Source organism: Seriola dumerili, unplaced genomic scaffold (genome assembly GCF_002260705.1).
Source record: "Seriola dumerili isolate Sdu_G_001 unplaced genomic scaffold, Sdu_1.0 BDQW01000110.1, whole genome shotgun sequence".
Lineage (NCBI taxonomy): Eukaryota > Metazoa > Chordata > Actinopteri > Carangiformes > Carangidae > Seriola > Seriola dumerili.
The window spans coordinates 12,433,460-12,454,390 of NW_019174365.1; the positions used below are offsets into that span (position 1 = coordinate 12,433,460).

Here is a 20,931-nt window from a genome sequence, read left to right on the forward strand (position 1 = left end):
ACAGACAAAGCAGAGCTGATGGAGGAACTCATGCGAATGTGACAGTGGGATGTATGGGATCAGAAGAGGGAGGAAGAGGAAGAAATGAAACAGAAATAAAGCAAAATGGTGGACTGGTGCAGTCAGCAGTGATGTGAATTTTCAGTTTGACTCTGTTTTGTCTTTGAGTTGTTAAAAGTCAGAAACGTAATAACGTCACTGAACTTCGTCTGATATCGATGTTCTCGTCTGGTATTCAACAAAAAGGAAGAAAAATAACAAAAACAAAGAGGTCAGGAAAGAACGACTGATGACCGAGTGTAAGACGAAGAAGAAAAGATAGAGATGACACCGTTCAGGGAGAAAAGAGTCAACAGGTCTGACCCGGAGGAAGAGAGAGTTTAATCTGAGACCTGTGATCTTAAAACATGTTGTAAAAAACTTCTTAATTAGAGAAATAAATGTTGGATGTTTTTTTCTTTCCAGATGATGATGACTCCAAGAGTCAGGATAAGATTGAGGGTGAGAGGATAAAACACACTGTGACCTTTAACCTTACAACATAAACTTGCATAAACACAAAGACATGAAAAGCTGAGAGACTGTAAATGACTGAGGTGATGACAGATCTGTGTCGCTGACATCTGATGGAAACTCATCATCAAGTGGAGCCAAATAAAACCAGTTTGTTTGTAACAACAAGAGAAGAGTCATCATCAGATGTTAACGACACTGATGGAAACAGAAGCTTTATTCATGCTGAACACTTGGTACCTGTCGTCCCCGCCATCCTCCTCTCCCACCACCTTCACCCCTGTCCTCCCCCCTCTTACAGGCATTCCTGGTGGGCAGCAGACCACCACGGCGGCAGCCGGAGGTTCAGGTGAGTTGATCCTGATCAAGTTTTTCCCTTCTGAACAGTGTGTTTGTTCCTGTTTGGTCTCAGGTTTAATCCAGATTAACTGGCTGGTATTCAGACCAGGATTAACCTGATCTAGTCAGATCCACATGATGCTGCAGGTCTCAGGTTACTGCAGGAGGTCAGGGTTGGTGCCACAGCACCACCTGCTGAAACTGAAGACACAGAAAAAGACAAAGGATTAAAAATCTAAATGTGCAGAAAAGGGCAAAATACACCAGTGATAAAAAGTCAGGTGAACATATTTATATCAGTCTAGAAAACAACATTATTATTCATTTATCATGTCACACTGAAATTCATTTGAATTTCTAATGGCTGCAATATTAATAACTTTACTTAAGAACCTTTCACCTCTCACAGTCTTCACAGGTCCCCAACACCTGAGGTCCTTCCCACACAGGTCCTCAGGGAGATTCTGATATTCATTTTGAGGACATTTGCTGTTTTTTATTTTTGGTTTATTGTTTATTGATTTTGCACAGACAGAACCTGAACAGACTGAATCATTTGGATGAGAAATAATCTGCAGGTTGTTCTTGTACAATGTTTGACAACCAGTGACTAGTCGCAGTCCTTCTGCATGGTTACAGTAAAGCTGACAACAAACACATCACCTCACTAATCTCACAGCATCTCAGTGTGAACACTGCAGGAGAAGTGAATAACATTATTGGTAAAATATGAAATAATGAATTGAATCATCTAGATCATTCCAATAAATCCAGCTAATCTACTGTAAATAAATGTAGTTTCATTTGTTTATGTTCATTTTCAGATTCGAGGGGTCAGACAGCAGGAGGAGGGAGAGGTGATGGAACAGCAGGAGGAGGGAGAGGTGATGGAACAGCAGGAAGCTCTGCAGGTAAATGAGAAGAATAAGCCTGATAACAGGGTTTATTAAAAACAGACAGATTAGGGGCATCAAGTGGCACAGTGGGTTGAGCAGGCGTCCCATATGTAGAGGCTACAGTCCTCGCTGCAGTCGGCCTCAGTTCGAATCACGCATCGGGCCCTTTACTGCATGTCATTCCCCCTCTCTCTGCCTCCCCATTTCCTGTCTCTCTACTGTACAAATAACAAATAAAGGCATAAAAAGCCCCCCCAAAAAAAACAGATTATGGTCATGTATTCAGTTCAATATTTATGTTATCAATCAATCAATATGTTTTAACTAATCCCGTAGAAAATAATCAATTAATCAATCATCACAACCAAGAGATAATCATCAATCACTAATCACTAATCAATAGTCATAACTGGCAGATAATCACCAATCAATCAATCAATCAAGCAATAAATTACTAAAAAAACAGTACTTTACTTTGTTATACTACTTAGTACTATACTATATACAGTACTTTACTGTATTTTATTCCTGTTAGTTTGCTATTGTTCTCCTGTTTACAGAACAACAGTAAGTTCTCCTCCTGTTCTCCTGCCAGGTTCTGCAGGTTCTGCAGCAGCACCAGAACTCTCTGGTGTATCTGCAGGTCACACTCAAGCTGCAGGTAAACAGGTTGTATTAAATATAAGATAATAACGTGAAGTCTAGGGTAACGTGACATAAGGTAACGTGACGTGGGTGTGTTGCTCAGGTGATAATGAAAGCATGAACGAATACTGAATGATGTTATTGATGTTTGAATTTATCAGTCAATCCCCAAATAAGTTTGTCAGATATGAAACGTTTATGTCTGCAGGTTCTGACAGAGTTGACTCTGAGTCCATTGGTAAATATCTGTAAAATCATTGTCAATACATCCTGATCAATAACTTACTAAACTCACACTAAAAACACACACACTAAAGAATTAAATCAAAGAATGACTGATTATTGTGATGTGTGTTTCAGGTAATGGACAGAAGCTGCTTAATGGAGGAGGAGGAGGAGAAGGCAGAGCTGACAGTCAGACAGGTGAGCTGTAGGGGGCGGGGCTACAGGAAGAGATGGATAAGTGAGACAGGCTGTGAACTGAATGTAGATGTTTTTAAAACGTAAAGAAAAGTCACATGTCCTCTATGTTTGCCTGTCTCTCGCTCTCTGTTTACCTGTCCTTCTATTTACCTATCTGTCTCTCTGTTTATCTGTCTTTCTCTCTGTCTACCAGTCTGTCTCTCTCTGTCATCTGTCTCTCTCGTTTACCTGTATCTCTCGTTTACCTGTATCTCTCTCTGTTTACCTGTCCTTCTGTTTACCTGCCTGTCTCTCTGTATATCTGTCTGTCTTGATGTTTACCTGTGTATCTCTTTCAGGTGTGTTGGGGTCATTTGGGGTCGGAGTTTCTCACCTGGATTATACAGGTGAGTGTCCAGGTGAGGTCTGTCTGCTATCATCTCTTTTTCATCAGATCTGATTATTGAATATTGGTTATTGATCTTTCCCAAACATTAACTATACTGCACAGAAAGGTTCTGGTGTCTGAAGGATCCTGATCAGCTGTCACCATGAAGGAGCAGTGGTTCTCCTCCTCCTGGACCTCTGAGGTCCCCCAATGTCTCTCAGACAGACAGTTTCAGCTGCTTGGACCTTTGTAGTTGATCATAACTGATTTTCATTCTTACTGGGTGGCGTTGTCAGCACCAATCCCCGGCCTCTCACCTGGAGGACTGGTGTGCTGTCTGTCATCAGGCCCCTCACCTGAGATCAGTTCAGCCTGGGTGAACTTGCTGGGAGCTGAAACACAGATGTCAGGGTTTATGAGACACACAAGCTTCTACACAACAACAGGAGGGAACATCAGCTCAGGGTGAGTTTTACCAACTACACAATACCTGGTCCAAGCAGCACAACCTCAACACAAAGGTCCACCTTTACTACGTCAGGTCTGTCGTCATGTAGACCTCTGACAGCAGCAAACCAAAGCCAGCATGACAAAGATCTGTTCTTATCTAACAACATCACAACCCTGGAGTTCAAACATTAAGAGCATCATCAGTGAGATGACGATGATAAGACTGTGACGGCTGATCCCAAAGACTGAGCTGAGACAGACTGTGACCTGGAGCAGAACAATGGCAGACGAGTCAAGATCTGGAATCTCAATCTCTGAGTCACTACTCGAAGACCCGGTCCACAGCCGAGGACTGAGATAGAGATCCAGAGCTTCACCTTCAGGATCAGCTCCCTCTGAAGCACCACTATCTGATAGAGTCCAAATCACTGCTGACTGCACCAGTCCACCTCTTGATCTCACCTCAATCTGACCCTCACTGGTGAGACCCTGAGATACTCGAACTCCTTCACCTTGGGCAGTGACTCCCTCCCAACCTGCAGGGAACAATCCACTGGTTTCCAGTACAGAGAGTACACGGGACTCTCATCCCTCTCACTGGAGGTCCCGGTCTGATTAAACTAAGAGAACCACGGAGATACAATCCTGAGGTCACCCTATTGACACACCTCGACTGCACCGAGCCGATGACTCAATAATCAGTCGTCAGGTTGTTTACTGCGTTGTCTGTTTTCAACATGTCCACTCATCTGTGTGTCCTGCTTCTTCTTCTCCTCCAGGAATCATCGACCCATCCAGTCATGACTTCCTGCTTGGCCTTATGGGTAGGTTTACCTGACAACAGACAGAGTTTAAATCTAACAGTTTTCTACCTGTCAGGTGATCCTCGGGTGTTTCAGCTCATGTTGATGAAAATTTACAGTTTGAAAACTGCAAAATTTCCTTTAAACTATCATCAGCAGGTAGAGGAGTCAGCATACAACAGGTTAAAACCAGGTATCAATCAGTGATGATGTAAAAAATCAACACCTGGACAACCTTTTGTTACTGTAGAAACTTCAAATGATAAACAAATAAAAAAAGTCAACTAACTAACTAAGAGACAACACAGCTTGATTTCCACAAACTCTCACACATACTGTTAATGAAGTGTTTTATTTCTAACCTGTTTTTAACTAAGTAATGTTTATTCTTTATCTAAACTAAAATGAAACACTCTTAGAGTAAAACTAAAAGTTTAAAAGTGTCAGATCACAACAGTAACAACATGTTTCTGATCTGACTTGTGGTCTCATGTGTGTTCAGGTGGACGTGATCCATTCAGTCCAGATTTTCACATCAACATCCCTGGTCTGATCTTCCACGGCTGTCTAAACATGTATCTGTCTCTAAATATGGAGGTTAAATAACTTCATACAGGAAGAACACAGGATGAGGTGTTTAAAGATGACATCAACATGAGCTGTGATGTCTACACCTGAATGAATGCTCATTGATCAGGGCTTCTGATTAAGGAAAAGAAATCAAGATTGTTGAAATATACAACAAACCATTGCAGGTGTGACTGGTGCAGGTATGATCAGCACTGGTGTGATAAGCACAGCTTTGTCCTTTGTTCTGACAGGTCACATGACTCCACCCACCCAGCTGGACTCCACAGGTGTGTTTTTTCTTCAGGATCCAAACTCTCCAAGTTCAGATTCCCAAGTGCGGGAGTCTTGGTGTACTCTGTACTGAGAAAGGCTTCTTCTGCTTCTTCTTCTTCTGCTTCTTCTTCTTCTGCTTCTTCTTCTTCTTCTTCTTCTGTCAGTTTTAAGAAGATCAGCTGTGTCATTGATCAGCTGTATTACTGATCAATTGATCGGCCTGTTTTTGTCTGTGTGTCAGTGATCAGTTCAGATGTGACAGCAGCCCCATCTGCAGAGCAGAACAGCGGCTCCAGCCTTGACTCACCTGCAGGTATTGACCTTGCCCCCACAGGTGTCAGCTGATCAGGGATCAGGTTTGTTACTGTAAGACTCTGTACAACTCACCTGTTCTGGTGTCATCCTGTTGAAGATCGTGTTCATCAAGCTGACATCAGCATCGACCAATCAGGACTAGACCACACCGCTATGAGCTCAGGACCTGATCAATCACTGTCCAGCTCTGTCTCAGGCTCCTCCCACTCTGCAGTCCAGGAAGGTTGGTGCACAAAAGACTTTTTCTCTGAAAAACCAGAAAGACTTTTATTCTGATACCTGGTGTTTGTTGCTTTCCCTGTTTTTCTTTGTCAGCTGCAGCAGCTTCATCTTCATCACACAGTGAAGCTCACAGAGGACAAACAGGTAAACTCACCTGCACAGATACACATGATTCATGTGTTGATGGTTCATATGTCAGACACCTGCTCTGAGAGTCAGAGTTGAAAACAAGAGGTAGAAATGTTTATACCACACACACACACACACACGCGCGCACACACGCCCGCGCGCACGCACGCGCGCGCGCACGCACACGCACACACACACACACACACGAGGAGCTTCAGTTAATGTTTATCTTTATTTTATATTTTTCCTCACAGATGGAGGTGACTCACCTGATACTAATGGTAGGAGTCTGTTTGACCTCTGAGAATTATAGATACTTAATGATGTTTAATGATTCATGTGGGACTTTAATAATTTGTTGTTGTGATGTTTGAACCACGCTGGACAGTTGTGTGGCATTTCAGCTGTGAGTCACTGACAACTTGTGTTTTTCAGGAAATGGTCGACAGACTCAGCTGACAGACACAAACGCAGGTAAATTCTAGTTCTTCTCTGACGCTATATTCACCTCCATCGGTCTGAACCAGCTGATCTCAGGTCAGATATGTAGCTCAGTCTCTTGTCTCTGCAGTGACCGACCGACCAGTTCCCTTCAATGACCTCCAGACTGATCTCACTGGTACAGTCTGATAATTGATCTACTGGATCATTATTGATAAACTGTTGATTGATTAGATTTTTGTCAGGGACAAACTGGTCTGATTAACTTATTCAACAATTAGTGACCTAATTAGTGTTAATGCCTAATGATGATGTCAGCAGGTGGAGCACAGTCAGTGACCAGTCACATTGACCTCACAGGTGAGAGGAACTGATTAAGTCAATAAATCAATACACCAATTAATAGTTTTGATCACTGACAGAAACCTGACTCTGTGTTCCAATTGGTTCCAGCTTCAGGTCTTGGACTGGGACATGATGTCACAGGTAAGAGTTACTATGACAACCAACAGTAAGAGTTTGTTTTGCCTGCAAATTGTTAATTCACCTTTGGGGACTCACTTCCTGTCATGTGTTGCAGAATCGTCCCCTCTCGTCCTCCACACAGAGACTGTAAATGGTTTCACGCACACACTGAACTCAGGTATACTTGTCTGTTTACCTGTGTGACACACATCTGTCTGTCTGTTTATCTGCCTGACACACACCTGCCTTTTTATCTGTTTGACACACACCTTTTATCTGTGGGGACAAACCTCCCGTCTGTCAATCATCCTGTTGTTTTTGGGGTGGGTTTTTTAAGTTTCAGATGTGTACTCCCACACAGACCTGGTGACCATGGCAACCGACTCCACAGGGACAAACACAGGTGAGCTCCACCTCTGACATGGCCAAGAGTGAGTGATGCTGCAGAAAGGTTAAAGGTCAGACATGTTCAACATGTTGTTGTGTGTTTGTAGTGACAGCCGATCCAACAAGAAGTTCAACCGACTCCAGTAAGTTACTTTTATTTAAACAGTAGAAGAAGTTCAGGTCAAGTGTATCATGTCTTCGTCTACTGTAGAATTGTGTGGTTGTGTGAATTTGTGTGTGTGTGAATATACTCTATGTGTGTGTTTGTTTCAGGTCGTCCAGCTGTGACAGATCACACACAGGCAGCTGGTAAGTTTTACAGATGTTCAATGTTTAACATGAGAAACCAGTCTGAAACCAGTCTACAAACCATTTTGAAACCAGTCTAAAAACACTCCACAAATCATTCTGAAACCAGTCTAAAAACACTTCACAAACCAGTCTGAAAACACTCCACAACCCATTCTGAAACCAGTCTACAAACCATTCTGACACCAGTCTAACAACCCCCCACAACCCAGTCTGAAAATACTCCACAAACCAGTCTGAAAACTCTCCACAACCCATTCTGAAACCAGTCGACAACCCATTCTGACACCAGTCTAACAACCCCCCACAACCCAGTCTGAAAATACTCCACAAACCAGTCTGAAACCAGTTAACAACCCAGTCTGAAACCAGTCTACAAACCTATGTGAAACCAGTCAACAAACAAGTCTGAAAACACTCCACAAGCCAGTCTGAAACCAGTCTACTAACCAGAAAATCGGGCAAGAACTGAACCAATTTCCAGTTTCAGGTCAAACCATTTTAAAGGTCTCTGTAATAGGTTTCAGTTTGAATCCAGTGTGTGTTGTTCTTGTGTTCTTGGTTCTGGTTGGAGTTAACTGCTCTGATTAAGGGTTAGGATGAACTAGTCCTGTTTATGATTGTTCATATCTTACCTGAGACCAGGTGCTGAAGGCTTGTTCTTTCTCTTTTCTTGGCTCTGCTTGTTCTCTGCAGGTTCAGTCACTGAACAGTACAACCCATCTGGTCAGGGTCCTGAAGGTTCGTAACAATACGCACTGATCTCTGACCCTCTGTATGAACTCTGAATCTCTAAACCTGATCCCCTTTCACTCAGTCCCTGCTGGCACCAGGCTAGCACCTGCTTCATGCAGACTGTGATGACTGACTGTTCTCTGGAGAACCTGTCTGAAGGCTGCTCAAGTGTTTATTTATGACTTTTTTTCACTTGTTGCATGAACCACAGTAAAACGTGCAGATCATAAAGGTCTGGGCTCCTTCCAGACCTGCACCCTGTAATGTGAAAACTCCAGTCACATCGTGTAACCACTGGAAATCTAATTGATTATTATTTATTGAAAACAGCAGCAGTGCCCTCTGCTGTGGATTAAAACAACAGAGACTAGATGGATAGGTCAACCTAGATTAATAGACAGATCAATACCCAAAGTATCAACACTACTGATACTTAAGGTCTATTATGAAGTGTTATTTGAGTATCAATAACAACAAAGTGATTCATCTCTTTCAAACAATTCGCTCTGTTTTCTGTCTCAGGTGCAGAAAATGTGGAACTGGAGGATACCTGCTGACTTCCACATCAAACCACGAGTTCGATTCCTGCGCTACAGATTCCAGTGTACTGACCAAACAGCGTGGCCCAGGAAATATGACCCATCCCGCTAGCTGTAGTCTCCGCCCACTGAGCAGCAGTGGCTCATTGGTGTTTTTTAAATATTTAAAATGTGGAGTTTGTTTATAGACATTTATTTTGTTTTAGAATGGAATAAAAATAAAGTTTCAGCCAAATCTCGACTGGTGGATGATTCTGTTTTGACCTGAGGGCATCATGCAGGATGTGACATCATTTTCACTGTCTTGATTGTAAAATGTGGTTTTAAACTTATACAATAAATGTTTTTGTCTATTTTGAACATCCAATTGAGAATTTGTCTTCATTCCAAACTGATCGTCATCAAGATGTCACTGATCAGTTCTTTGTCAATAATATTAATATTATGGCATCATCATCACTGACATCAGGTGTATGATGTTGAACTGAAGTCTTTCATACTTCATACTATCTGGCCTTTGACCCTGTCTTTATTTCACACAATCCTCTGCTATGAGCAGATGAGGGGGAACTCAGACAGACCAAACATATGGCTTTAACCTATTTAAGTTGGTTGATAAAAAAAACAAATGCAAACACATTAATGACAGAGGATTTTATACTGAAGGGCAGCGCCCTGATTATACAGCAGCTGATAAAACGTTCAGTAGGACCTAAGGACTCACTTTTATATCATTAAAGAAAGAAAATAAAACTAGTTTGTGCTTTGTTAAAACTAGTTTTAAGAGATGAAGTATTGTACACATGAAACTGACTTAATGACACATTATGTTAAAGTACTCGACAGCTTTCAGATGAATTCAGTTTGTAGGTCAGTGGAACCAATCCTCCATCAGTGTGGTGTTTTTAAAGAACGTGGCTGGTGCAAGATTTCTGAGGTTGATGTTAATGTTTTAGATATTAAAAAATCTGATAATGATATATCAGCTGATTAATTGACTTTAGACAACTGATAACATAAACAAACATCTTTCTCTTCAATTAATTTTTTAACAATGATGACCAAGACATGTACTGGGCAGGACATTTTACACTGTAAAAATAAACTTGTAGTACGCAGGCACTGATCCAAAGCATTTGTTTTGTTTTTCAGCTTCTTGTCATTCATCAGCCGAAATGTTACTGATACCGATTCATATTCGATAAGCCAATATCAGCCGATACTTTGACCCAGTAGATCTGTGCACTGTATTCTGTGTTACACTCTGTGTGTATTAACTATATTCTGTGCTACATTGTTTTCTGTTACACTGTATCTGTGTGTTACGCTGTATTCTGTTATGCAGTATCTGTTACACTGTATGTGTTTGTTACATTGTATTCTGTGTTATACTGTATTGTGTTACACTGTATGTGGGTTACAGTTCCTGTTAACACTGTATTGTTACACTGTATCAATATTACACTGTATTGTTACACTGTATTATGTGTTACACTGTATCTGTGTGTGTTACACTGTAATCTCTGTGTGTTACAGTGTAGCAACAACAGTTCATCTTCAGGTAATCTTCAGTTTACTGAGTTGATATTTGCTGAATAATGAAGTAGAACCACTGTTTCTAAAGGGTTCAGATTTGATAAAACGTTACTGAAGCCATCTCTGAGATGAATGTTCGTGTAACAAAAAACACTGAGTGTTATAATGACACACTGATAAACAAACTGTATTTAATGTGGATCAATAACATATCATGGCTGATACCTGATCTGATTAAGCAGAGCTCAGACTGATCCGACAGATCAGATCAATGCATCTCTATCTGGTTCCATGTTGTCTCCATGGTAACGGAGGTGATGTGGGGGCACTTCTCATTCATAATAAACTTTTCCAAAAATATGTCTCTTCATTATATCTATATTTTACACATGAAAACAAAGACAACCATGAAATCTGACTTCAACATGCAGAACAGGAGAACACTTGGGTCACATTATCCTGCCTTACCTGTCCATGTGTGTCATCCCATCTGTACTGTGACATCATCTACATTGACTTCAGAGCTTTGTCTGATTGGACCGGCAGGTACAGATGCGACCCTTGCTCTGTAAGTTTTTTTTTTTTGTTTGTTTTTTGTTTTTTTTACAGCGATCGTCAAACAAATGATTTAATTAAAGCAGCAAAGAACCAAAAGCTAAAATAAAAGAGTAGAAGAAGAAAAGGACACAGATATATAAAGGGGTTAATATCGATCAATAACATCTGCATACTAAAAACATGACCTTTGACCTACTGATTGATCTACAGCTGATCGATTGATTTCATCATTGTCTATTGCTGATGCTGAGTCAGTGCTCAGACTGTCCTGTTGCTATGGTTATTGATGAGTCATCACATCCCTGATGATGTCAGAGGTCAGAGTCCAGTTGGGCGTGGCTCAGCAGGGCAGCGGCCGGGTCATCAGTGGGCGGGTCCGGTGTGAAGTAAGGCTCCGCCTCCAGCTCCAGCAGGGACGGCAGGTCAGTCCCACCCTCTCCCAAACTGAGTGGTTCAGACATCAAGACAGGTGTGGTGGTGTACTGCACCAGCTGCTTCCCTGGACCAATCAGAGAGTAGCACCATGACAGAGGGTAACACAGAAACACAGGTGTGTGTGTGTGTGTGTGTGTGTGTGTGTGTGTGTGTGTGTGTTACCTGTGTTCCTGGTGTTGCTGCTTTCATCACTTCCTTTAAGAGCTCCTTCAGACAGCAGCTAAGAGGAAACAGTGACATTGCAGTCAGACAGCTGTAACATCATCAACGACAAACAAACAGGTTTTTGTCAAAAACAGAAACCTGTGTGCACCTGTACACATCTGTATGTACATGTATATGCACCTGTACATGTTTATTGGGTTAACAAATGACTGACTGAACAACTGTATATATTTTGAGAATGGCTGAGACAGGAAGTGCGGAAACAGATTAAAAACAAAATAAGAGTCTGTATAGTTGAACTCACAGTGTCCAAACTGTCGAGGTCAAAGTCTCCAGAAGAACAGGGCGAACTGAAATACTAAACATGAACACACACATGTATAGTTAACACAATCATATATTGTTTTGTTCATATACAGTTAACACATTCACATACTGTTAACACATTCACATGTTAACATGTTAACATGCTGTTAACACGTTCATGTAACGACCATCTCTCTGACTGACCTCGAAGAGTGGGGAGGTGTCGAAGGTGAAGGTTTGTGTGTTCAGGATGTTTTGCAGGTTTTCTAGACTGTTGTCCACACTGTCAACATGGTCAGACAGCTCAGACCTGAAGCAGACAGACAGGAGAGAGAGACATGACAGAGAAACGGGAGAGACAGACAGGCGAGATAGATGAGAGAGACAGACAGACAGCAGAGACAAACAGGACAGAGAGACAGACAGACAGACAGGAGAGAGAGACAGGAGACGAGCAGGATAGAGTCAGGAGAGAGAGAGATGAGAGAGAGACAGTCAGGAAAGAGAGACAAACAGGGGAGACACATGATGTGAAGTTGCTTCATTCCTCTGTAGTTTTTCTATATTTTCTTCTTGTCAACAACCCCAAAGTGTTAAGGCTCCTACAGACAGAGAGATAAGCTTATAAGTTTATTGTAGGTGACACTGTGCGACATGGATCTAACACACTTGGGTACAACATGGAGGTTGATGTATGCAGACTGTACGATGATTAAAACCTGAATTGTAGGTTACTAAAAGCTAATAATAAAAAATTAATGTCATCAGCATTCTCCTACATTTCTGACACTGTCAGAAATTTGTTCCAGGCAATCTTTGGTCAAGACTGGGACAACAGCGTGATGTAGGACCAGGTTTTATAGCTATGACCAAAGATATCACCAATGTCATCTTTCATCTGGAACATCCCAATATCACACAAGGTATACCTGCCTTTAGTTTTTGAACACTTTCTGACTTCCTGTCTATGGCTCTCAGCTCCAAACACATTGGCACCTGACATGTAAATCATTTAATTTTTAACCTAGACTTGTACGCAGGTATACTGGGGTACGAACACGACACATCTCTGAGCTGAAGGCACCCCAGTCCGAGCAGATCAAGAAGCTGAGAGTTCGGCCATAGTTATATGTAGTATAGTATATATAGTTAAAAAGTTATAGAAAAAATTTACTAAAAGGGCTTCACATTGTAATTCTTATATAACGCTATTGATTTAATGGGGACTGTTTTCAGCGGTGAATGAATCCACATTTTGATCAGGCTCTGGATACGCACACCAAACTTTTTAGTGGGATTCATTCAGTGTTAATTTGAGTCTGCACATGATGACAAGAAGGAAAATACAGAATATCACCAAGATTACACATCAAAACAGACTAATATTTAAAATGTTAATCATTTATAGATTTAATCATTCACTTGTCAGCTTGTGTTGATACGAAGCGCCAAACATCAGGTGAAGGTTCACCTGCAGAGGGAGGGGGGCGGGGTCTGAGAGAAGCACAGGGGTTTTAATGACACATCTGACCTTCAAAAGGACTGAAAGCCTACAATAAAGGTACAAATTCAATGACACTAATACACTATAGCAAATACGATAACAAAGGGGAGAGAACAGGTCAGAGAAGGGGGGTGGGGGTCAGTCAGTCGGTCACTTAGTTAATAAGTTTAGTCAGTCAGTCAGTCTTTGCAGCAGTGTGGGTGATGTGTGTGAGTTTGGGTCGGTTAGAGACAGACAGCACGTTAAAGAAACAGGTGGAGCAGTAGAGCAGAATTGGTAGAGCCATAGGAGGAGGTGGGGGTGACATAAAGTCCTTTCAGTTTCCTGATTACTGATAGTCTTTGATGACACCTTTTTTGAATATCCTTTGTGTGCTGGTTGAAGCTGAGTTTACTGTCTGGTCTGAGTCTGCATTATTTGAAGCTGTTCTGTTTTTGATGAGGCTGGGGGTGACACTTATTACAGCTTATTACTAATTCCTTTGTTTTGAATAGTGTGGTGGCATTCTCGAACCAGTGTGGGGCGCTGTAGGATTGTGGTTTGTGACATTCCTGTTTGCACAGAGGGAGTAAACAGATAATGCTATAGTCAAGTCTGAGTCTGCAGTGGGTATAAACAGGCATGAAATCCGTCGACAATGCTACCATAGATACTTTCCCTTCTGCTGAGAAGTATGTCCACATACTGTTGAAATGATAGCCGAACACTGTCCAGTTTGCAGCTGTTATAATACCCCAAGATAAACACCATAACTCTGGGGTACTTAGCCAACATAGCATTATAGCATCCTCAGTTACAGGGCAGTTGTTTGGACATGTGGTTGGGCAGTTGTTGGGGCAGGTGTTGGGACACGTGTTAGGATAGATGTTGGGGCAGTTGTGGAGACAGCTGTTGGAGGTGTGGGGGAAGCTTTTGGGACAGGTGTTGGGGCAGTTATTAGCTGTCGCAGTAAACATCAGGTAGCACCAGCACCTGCAGCCACCCCGACTGATGTGAGGTGTAACAGACTTACCTGTCGATACAGGCGATGGTCTGACATTTCTGCTGAGATATGCTGGGGGTGGAATTTGGGGTGGGATTGGAGGCAGGTGACTGGCTGGTTGGGGCAGGTGGGAGGGGCCCAGTGGAGGCAGGGCTCATCACAACAATGGCTATAGTAGAGACAGAGAGACAGACAGCTCAAACTGTTATCAGACCGGGAATCAAACTACCAGCCTCCACATGTAACACTACAAATACAGATTCAGCAGAAGCTGAACCTTTGACAGGCCGGCTGTCTGTCAGCTGTTACCTGGTGTAGGGTTTGCGGTGGAGGTGTTGGGAGTTGGCTGCGTCTCGTTGTCCTGTAGGATGGAATTGATGAAAGTAGTGGGGGAGAGGGGCGTGTCTACAGGTGTAGTCCCACCCTCCAGAACAGGACACACCTCCACCTCAGGACTGGACGGCTCCTCTTTGACATTAACTGATTCGCTTTCTCTGGAGGTAAACACAGTGAAACCAGTATTAGTGAATGCTGACGGACAAATCAGTTAATGACTACAGATCTGATTTGTCCTCACCCTGTGTCCGTCCAATCACTGACCACATCCTCTGAAGTGGGCGTGGTCACCTCTGTTATGTCAGAGATGATTGGTCCAGAGGTTACTGGGGACTCAGCTGAGAACAGACTGGCTGCAGCCTAAAGAAGAACCGTAAGACTGACTGGATCACTATCCTCTGATCTGACTCAAAAACTGACTGATGTGAAAAAAACTCAAGCATACAAGTGACGTCACTTTACCTGCATATGCTCCAATGAGAACTGACGACTGTATTTAGGCATGGAGTGGGCGGAGCTGGAGTCATTCAGCATCAGAGGACTGCAGAGAGAGACATGTTCACTATGAACTGAACACTTTAAATGAGCCGATAATTATTTCATTCAAAGTCTCATTACACTGAGGAAGGAAGTGGTACTTCAAAATAAAAATTCACTACATTTCAAACTAAAGTTGACCCTCTGACAGTTGGAAACATCTGGTTTAAAGTTTTTTTAAACATTTTTCACATCTTCATGAGACCTGAGTTTAATTATTCAAATCAGTGGAAGATACAGCTGTGAACTCTGTAGTATTAGTAGTTAAGTGTGTAGTTTTTGCAGTATTTTTTGTAGTATTTGTAGTATTATTAGTAGTAAACTTGCATCTTCCTCTTGACTCCCAGGATCCTGTTGGTTTGGACGAGAGACACCAGAAACTGGATCAACTGCAGAGAGAAAGAGTTATTATTAGCTCAGATAGAAGCTAAGCTAACATGCTAATGGGTGATATAGCTCTGTTAGCATTGTGCTGACTGTGTGTTCTCGACTGTGTGCTCTCGTCTGTGTACTCTGTCGTCTTAGTGTACTGATTTACGGAGAAGTACCTTGTTGACGACTTTCTGCTGTTGAACGTGTTTCTGTCTCAGACTGGCCACCTCCCTCCACAGAGCCTCATTCTCACTGCAACACAGATAAATAGATACATACACATATACACAGATATAAAGTATACAGATACACTCGTTGAGCACTTTATAAGGAACACCATACTAACACTGTGCAGGGCCTCCCTTCACTCTGACTTTAGCTTTAGCTTTGTGACATGGAGCATTATCCTACTGGAAGTAGCCATTAGAAGATTGTAAACTGTGGCCATAAGGGGATGAATATGGTCAGCAGCAATATTCAGATAGTCTGTGGTATTCAAACCATGATTGATTGGTATTAAGGCCCAAAGTGAGTCAAGAAAACATTCCCCACACCATTACACCACCAGCCTGGACTGTTGACACAAGGCAGGTTAGGTCCATGGATTCTAACTCTGACCGTACCATCTGCTGCCTCAACAGAAATCCAGATCCATCGGTCCAGGTAGGTTTTCCCCAGTTTTCAACTGTGCAGTGTTGATGATTCTGTGTCCACTGCAGCCTCAGGTTTCTGTTCTTGGCTAAATGTTGTTCATTCTGAAGCTTTTCTGCTCACCAACAGTTGTAAAGAGTGGTTATCTGAGTGACCATAGCCTTTCTTTCAGCTCCAACCAGTCTGTCAATTCTGCTCTGACCTTTCTCATCAACAAGGTGTTTCCTCTACAGAGCTGCTGCTCACTGGATAGTTTTGTTGTTTGCTCCATTCTGAGTAAAAACTCTAGAAACTGTTGTGTGTGAAAATCCAGGAGATCAGCAGTTTCAGAAACAATCAAACCAGCCGTCTGACACTAACAATCATATCACGCTCAAAATCACTGAGATCACATTTTTCCTCAATAACTGAAGCTCCTCACCTGGACCCGCACAAGTTTATACACTGCTGCTACATGACTGCGCGATTGGATGATTGCATTCATAAGCAGGCAAACAGGTGTTCCTAAGAAAGTGCTCAGGGGGTGTATACATAAACAGGTATATGGACATATGCAGATGGAGTATATACAGGGGTTAATATTGAGTAGATCTACTGACTGCTGGATTAAAGGGGATCTGGTTCTGGTCTATGGTGTTGAGAGTCTGGTCTTATAGTGGAATCAGTGGTTTCCTATTTCATTTTTGTGAGAATGTAACCTTTAGATTTGGATCTTGAGGTTTTATAAATGAAGCCCCTGACCAGGTCTTTAACAGGTCTTGACCTGGTTCTGGTCTTACTGTTTCATGGCAATGATCCTGGAGTCAATGGTCTCCTGTTTTCCCTTCATCAGCTGGACGTCATTGAGGATTTTGTTCACTTCATCTGTAGAGATCTTGACTTCTTCCTGACGTACAGAGGACACCTAAACCAGTGACAGAGAGATGGTCATCATGGAGACCGGGGCAGACTGATGTACACCATTTGTACAGGTGTGTATCTGCTCCAGGTATATACATTAATGAGTTGATGTGCATACAAGTGTATCTGCAGGTATGTTCTTCCATGAATTACTATATAATAACATATAGAAGCATTTTAGCATTTTAGTTGCAAAGTATTTTGTATTTTAAAAATAAATGAACTGAATAACACAGCTCCATTGCCCTCGACCCAGGTCAGGTCAGTGAGCACAGTGCCCGCACACAGCAGCTCTAACGTACACCCTGAATGACAGGTACACAGAATGGGCCAGTAAAGAGACGGACAGAGGCCGTCAAAACTTCATGGATGTTTTGACGGTGAATCAATGCACTAGGTGCAGTTCTACAATTGAATAAGATTTCATTTGAAAGTAGAAAAAAATATATAAAATGAATATGTGGTGGTAAATGTTGATATAGTATTGTGCTGCCACAAATAAATCAATGTATGGGAAACACTGACAAGTGTATACAGGTGTGTACAGGGGTATATACAGATGCATACGTTGGTGACTTTGCGTTTGATGTTCTCCAGCAGGTGTTCTTGTCCTCTGATAAAGAACGGATGTTGGAACTCTGTGTCGTCTCTCTCTGGTTTCAACAAACCGCCCTGCTCAATGTGCACCACCTTACGGAAGCCATCTGTACAGAAATCCATTCACAAAACAACAAATTTAATGTCATCATACAAACAGACAGCAGTCAGCTGTGTTTCATTACAGCTCCTCACTGAAAGTGCCTCATTCTGACTGTTATAGCTCCAAACCAGAACTTTCTTCATGTGTTTAAAAAGCTGTTAACTGTGATGTAAAGATAAAACTTGATATGATATATGATCTGTCAGTGATGCTGTTTATACTCACACATGTTGAGCTGTCTGATGAAGCTTGCCATGTTGTTGTGTTTGAAGAATTTTGGAAGAACTTCTTTAGAGAACCGACCCTGATCAAACACATGAAAACTGGTTCCACTCTGAAACAGAACACACAGAGAACACACAGATAATCATCAGTATTAACAATGAAAACACATGAAGACACCAGAGTCTTCAGCAGGACTCTGATCTTCCTGATAAACCAGGATCAGTCTGTTCCAGTTTATCCAGCTGAGTCTGGTTTGGTTAAACTATTACTACTGTAATTACTACTATTACTATTATTACTACTGTGAACACTACTGTTACTATTATTACAACTGTTACCATTGTTACTGCTGTTATTGTTATTACTACTGTTATTTTTGCTCTCATTATTGCTACTGTTATTACTACTGTTACAGTTTTTACTATAGGTGTTACTACAACTGGTATTGTTATTACTACTGTTATTATTATTATAACCATTACTGTTAATACTACTGTTACTGTTACTAGTGTTATTGTTATGTGTGTGTCTGTGTGTGTGTGTCTGTGTGTGTGTGTGTGGGGGGGGGGGGGGGGGGTAGATCTTCTTTTAGCTGCTCTAAAAGAAACTGTGACGTTACACTGTCAGAAAATCAGTTCAGCTGTTCAGCACTGACACAAACCAACAGGTGATGGACTCCTAGTGGACCGGGAAAGATTAAACTGGTCTGATCTAATTCAGGTGAGCAGGTTGTTTTCCCTCTGCTGATGATCTCATTATCTCTTATCTGCTGTTAGCATGTTAGCTCGGGTGATGAGCGTCACCTGACAGGCTAACAGCTAACATCTATTTACCCTGTCTCTCTGATTAAAGTGGAACTCTTCTCCTTGTCCTCCGCCGGCTAACTGTTAAACGTTAGCTCCCTGCTACAGTAAAATAAGTGAGTACCGGGCTCCAGCAGATAAGCGGGTCGGTGTCCGGATCCTCCACCAGGGTCCACAGTTTAGTGAGGAAGGCCGGGACGTTCCCTCCGCTGATAACCGCCCCTCCTCCACCTCCTGTTGGATACTCCATCAGAGAAATAAAATCGGCCGCACTCTGGTTTATAAATCTGAAACACCGCAACTAATCTGAGCTAACGATGCTAAGCATTAGCATGCTGTTAGCACCATCCGCTGCTCAAACCAACGAACAAACCGCGACACTGATCCGGAATGAGGTTTGACCCGGATCACAGGGGCCTCGGTTCCGCTGCTGGACTCTGTCGGTCTTTAACGGTCCACAGAAGGTTTATTAACGTCTATTTAAGTGAAAATCCCACGGTGGAAAATTAAAACAACCCACAAACCAACAACTGCGTAGCGAGTAACCTGACGCCACCTAATGACGTCGCAAACGTAACGTGGACGTTTGGTCGCGTTGTGACGTACGTGATTCTAGAAAGGGGAACATCGAAATCGACAGCATCTAAAGTATCTGATGTTGTACCTGCATCGACTGTTGCAGCAACGTGTCTGATGAGCAGACTATGTTTGAGACAGGTGTTTTGATAAAATCTTTAAATCAATATAAAGGACAATAAATGTAACTTTCTTAAATTTATGTTATGATACATTTCCCTATAATACTGGCACAGAGACAACTGCATTTATTTTACTGAATACATTCATGTTACATTCTTGCAGAATGATGTTGAAAATGTTTTCCATATGTTATGTGGGACTAAGAATAATTTACAGAAAAGATAGATCTGGACAGAATCAATAAATGGTAAGTTTAATATCCATAAATTCAAATGGTCTGAAAGGAAACCCACAGTATCCAGTTCAAGCGTGAAATGAAACTGTACTTTGAAACAGTCAAAGGACTGACAAATCAGAGAGCCATTAGGACTATGGTCATCTACACTGCCTTAAAACCTATTTTTAATTTAAACATGTATGTACCCTTTTATTATCCTTGTTCTTCTTTTTGTTTCTAATTGTATTCATCCTGTTTTTTGTATCCTTGTAGGGTCTTTGGATAAAAGAGGTTTGAAATCATTAACTTTTCGTCAGGTTCTTTTGGGGTAGGCACTGATTTCAAAGCACAGTTTCTCTCCACACAGATGTTGTTTGAAACAACTGTAATAGCAAGTAATTATTTTATGATACATGGTTTAACAATGGTGTTATTGTAATGATTTAACAAAGTTGGACTGATGTTTAATTACTCACAATTTCTAATAAAAAAAAAACAATAACTCCAAAATAATGTTCAATAGTTTTTGATGCTGTTTCATCTGATCCATGCGATTTAGGAATGGTGACCTCTGTCAGTGTCAACCCCTGAGGACATTCATTCATTAGGCAAACTCTGTTTTTCTTTTAATAGATGTATGAACTCCAGAATAAGGGCATTGTCTCAAGACAATTTGGTTTCTACTACTTTAGCAAAATATTACTGGAGTCATTTTGTTAGTAATATGGACAGGAACAAAGTTTGGAGTTAAATGGTGACACAGATGTAAACTGCTCTTTGTGTGAGCTACATCCTGAAACCTAAGGATTTTATAGCTGACAGCTTTTCCCAGATTTCTCTTTACTATAGAAATATTATATTTGGTTGCTATAGCGATGAAGAAGATCATGCATTTCTTCTTCTGTTTAGTTTAACAGCCACTTGTTCCTTCTCTTTTACGTGGGTGGAAGAATTTCAGAAGGATCAGGTGGAGATTCACAAACAATGAAAAACTGTAAGTTATAGGAGTAGTAAACTATAGGAACACATGGATTTACTGACACAAATCACTCTGTATTTATTTGTGAATTTTGTTTCACTGGAAACGTAACTTGACATTTGTTTGTGAATACTTTTGAGACTGTTCAACCCCAGGCTTCCTGCAGTCATCGACAGTTTACGTTGAACAAGTCAAAGTCGAAAAC

The 20,931-nt window shown here is 41.6% G+C and overlaps 1 protein-coding gene across 2 annotated transcripts; it reads right to left on the minus strand.

The window, feature by feature from the left end:
- Positions 1 to 10,528: 10,528 nt before the first annotated feature.
- hsf1 (heat shock transcription factor 1) lies at positions 10,529 to 19,380 on the minus strand. 2 transcript variants are annotated; one of them, XM_022747357.1, is made up of 15 exons: positions 18,956 to 19,380; positions 18,029 to 18,137; positions 17,671 to 17,807; positions 16,983 to 17,107; positions 15,729 to 15,804; positions 15,508 to 15,569; positions 15,106 to 15,184; positions 14,885 to 15,003; positions 14,617 to 14,801; positions 14,338 to 14,476; positions 13,244 to 13,315; positions 12,026 to 12,131; positions 11,820 to 11,873; positions 11,513 to 11,570; positions 10,529 to 11,414 (listed from the first exon to the last, which is right to left on the minus strand). In XM_022747357.1, the coding sequence occupies exons 1-15, from the start codon at positions 19,079 to 19,081 to the stop codon at positions 11,227 to 11,229; spliced, it is 1,635 nt and encodes a 544-aa protein (XP_022603078.1). In that variant the 5' UTR covers positions 19,082 to 19,380; the 3' UTR covers positions 10,529 to 11,226. The 2 variants fall into 2 exon arrangements, with proteins under 2 accessions (XP_022603078.1, XP_022603079.1); XM_022747358.1 differs by lacking the exon at positions 13,244 to 13,315.
- Between the last annotated feature and the right edge of the window lie 1,551 nt (positions 19,381 to 20,931).

Bases quoted from the DNA above. Each gene is read 5' to 3' on its own strand.
- hsf1 (XM_022747357.1), bottom strand. From the start codon at position 19,081: ATGGAGTATCCAACAGGAGGTGGAGGAGGGGCGGTTATCAGCGGAGGG. The intron at 17,808-18,028 runs GTGAGTATAAAC...ATTTCTGTACAG, and splicing joins CATCAGACAGCTCAACATGT to ATGGCTTCCGTAAGGTGGTG. The intron at 12,132-13,243 runs GTGAATGATTAA...TGTCTGCTTCAG, and splicing joins GTATCAACACAAGCTGACAA to GTCTGAGCTGTCTGACCATG.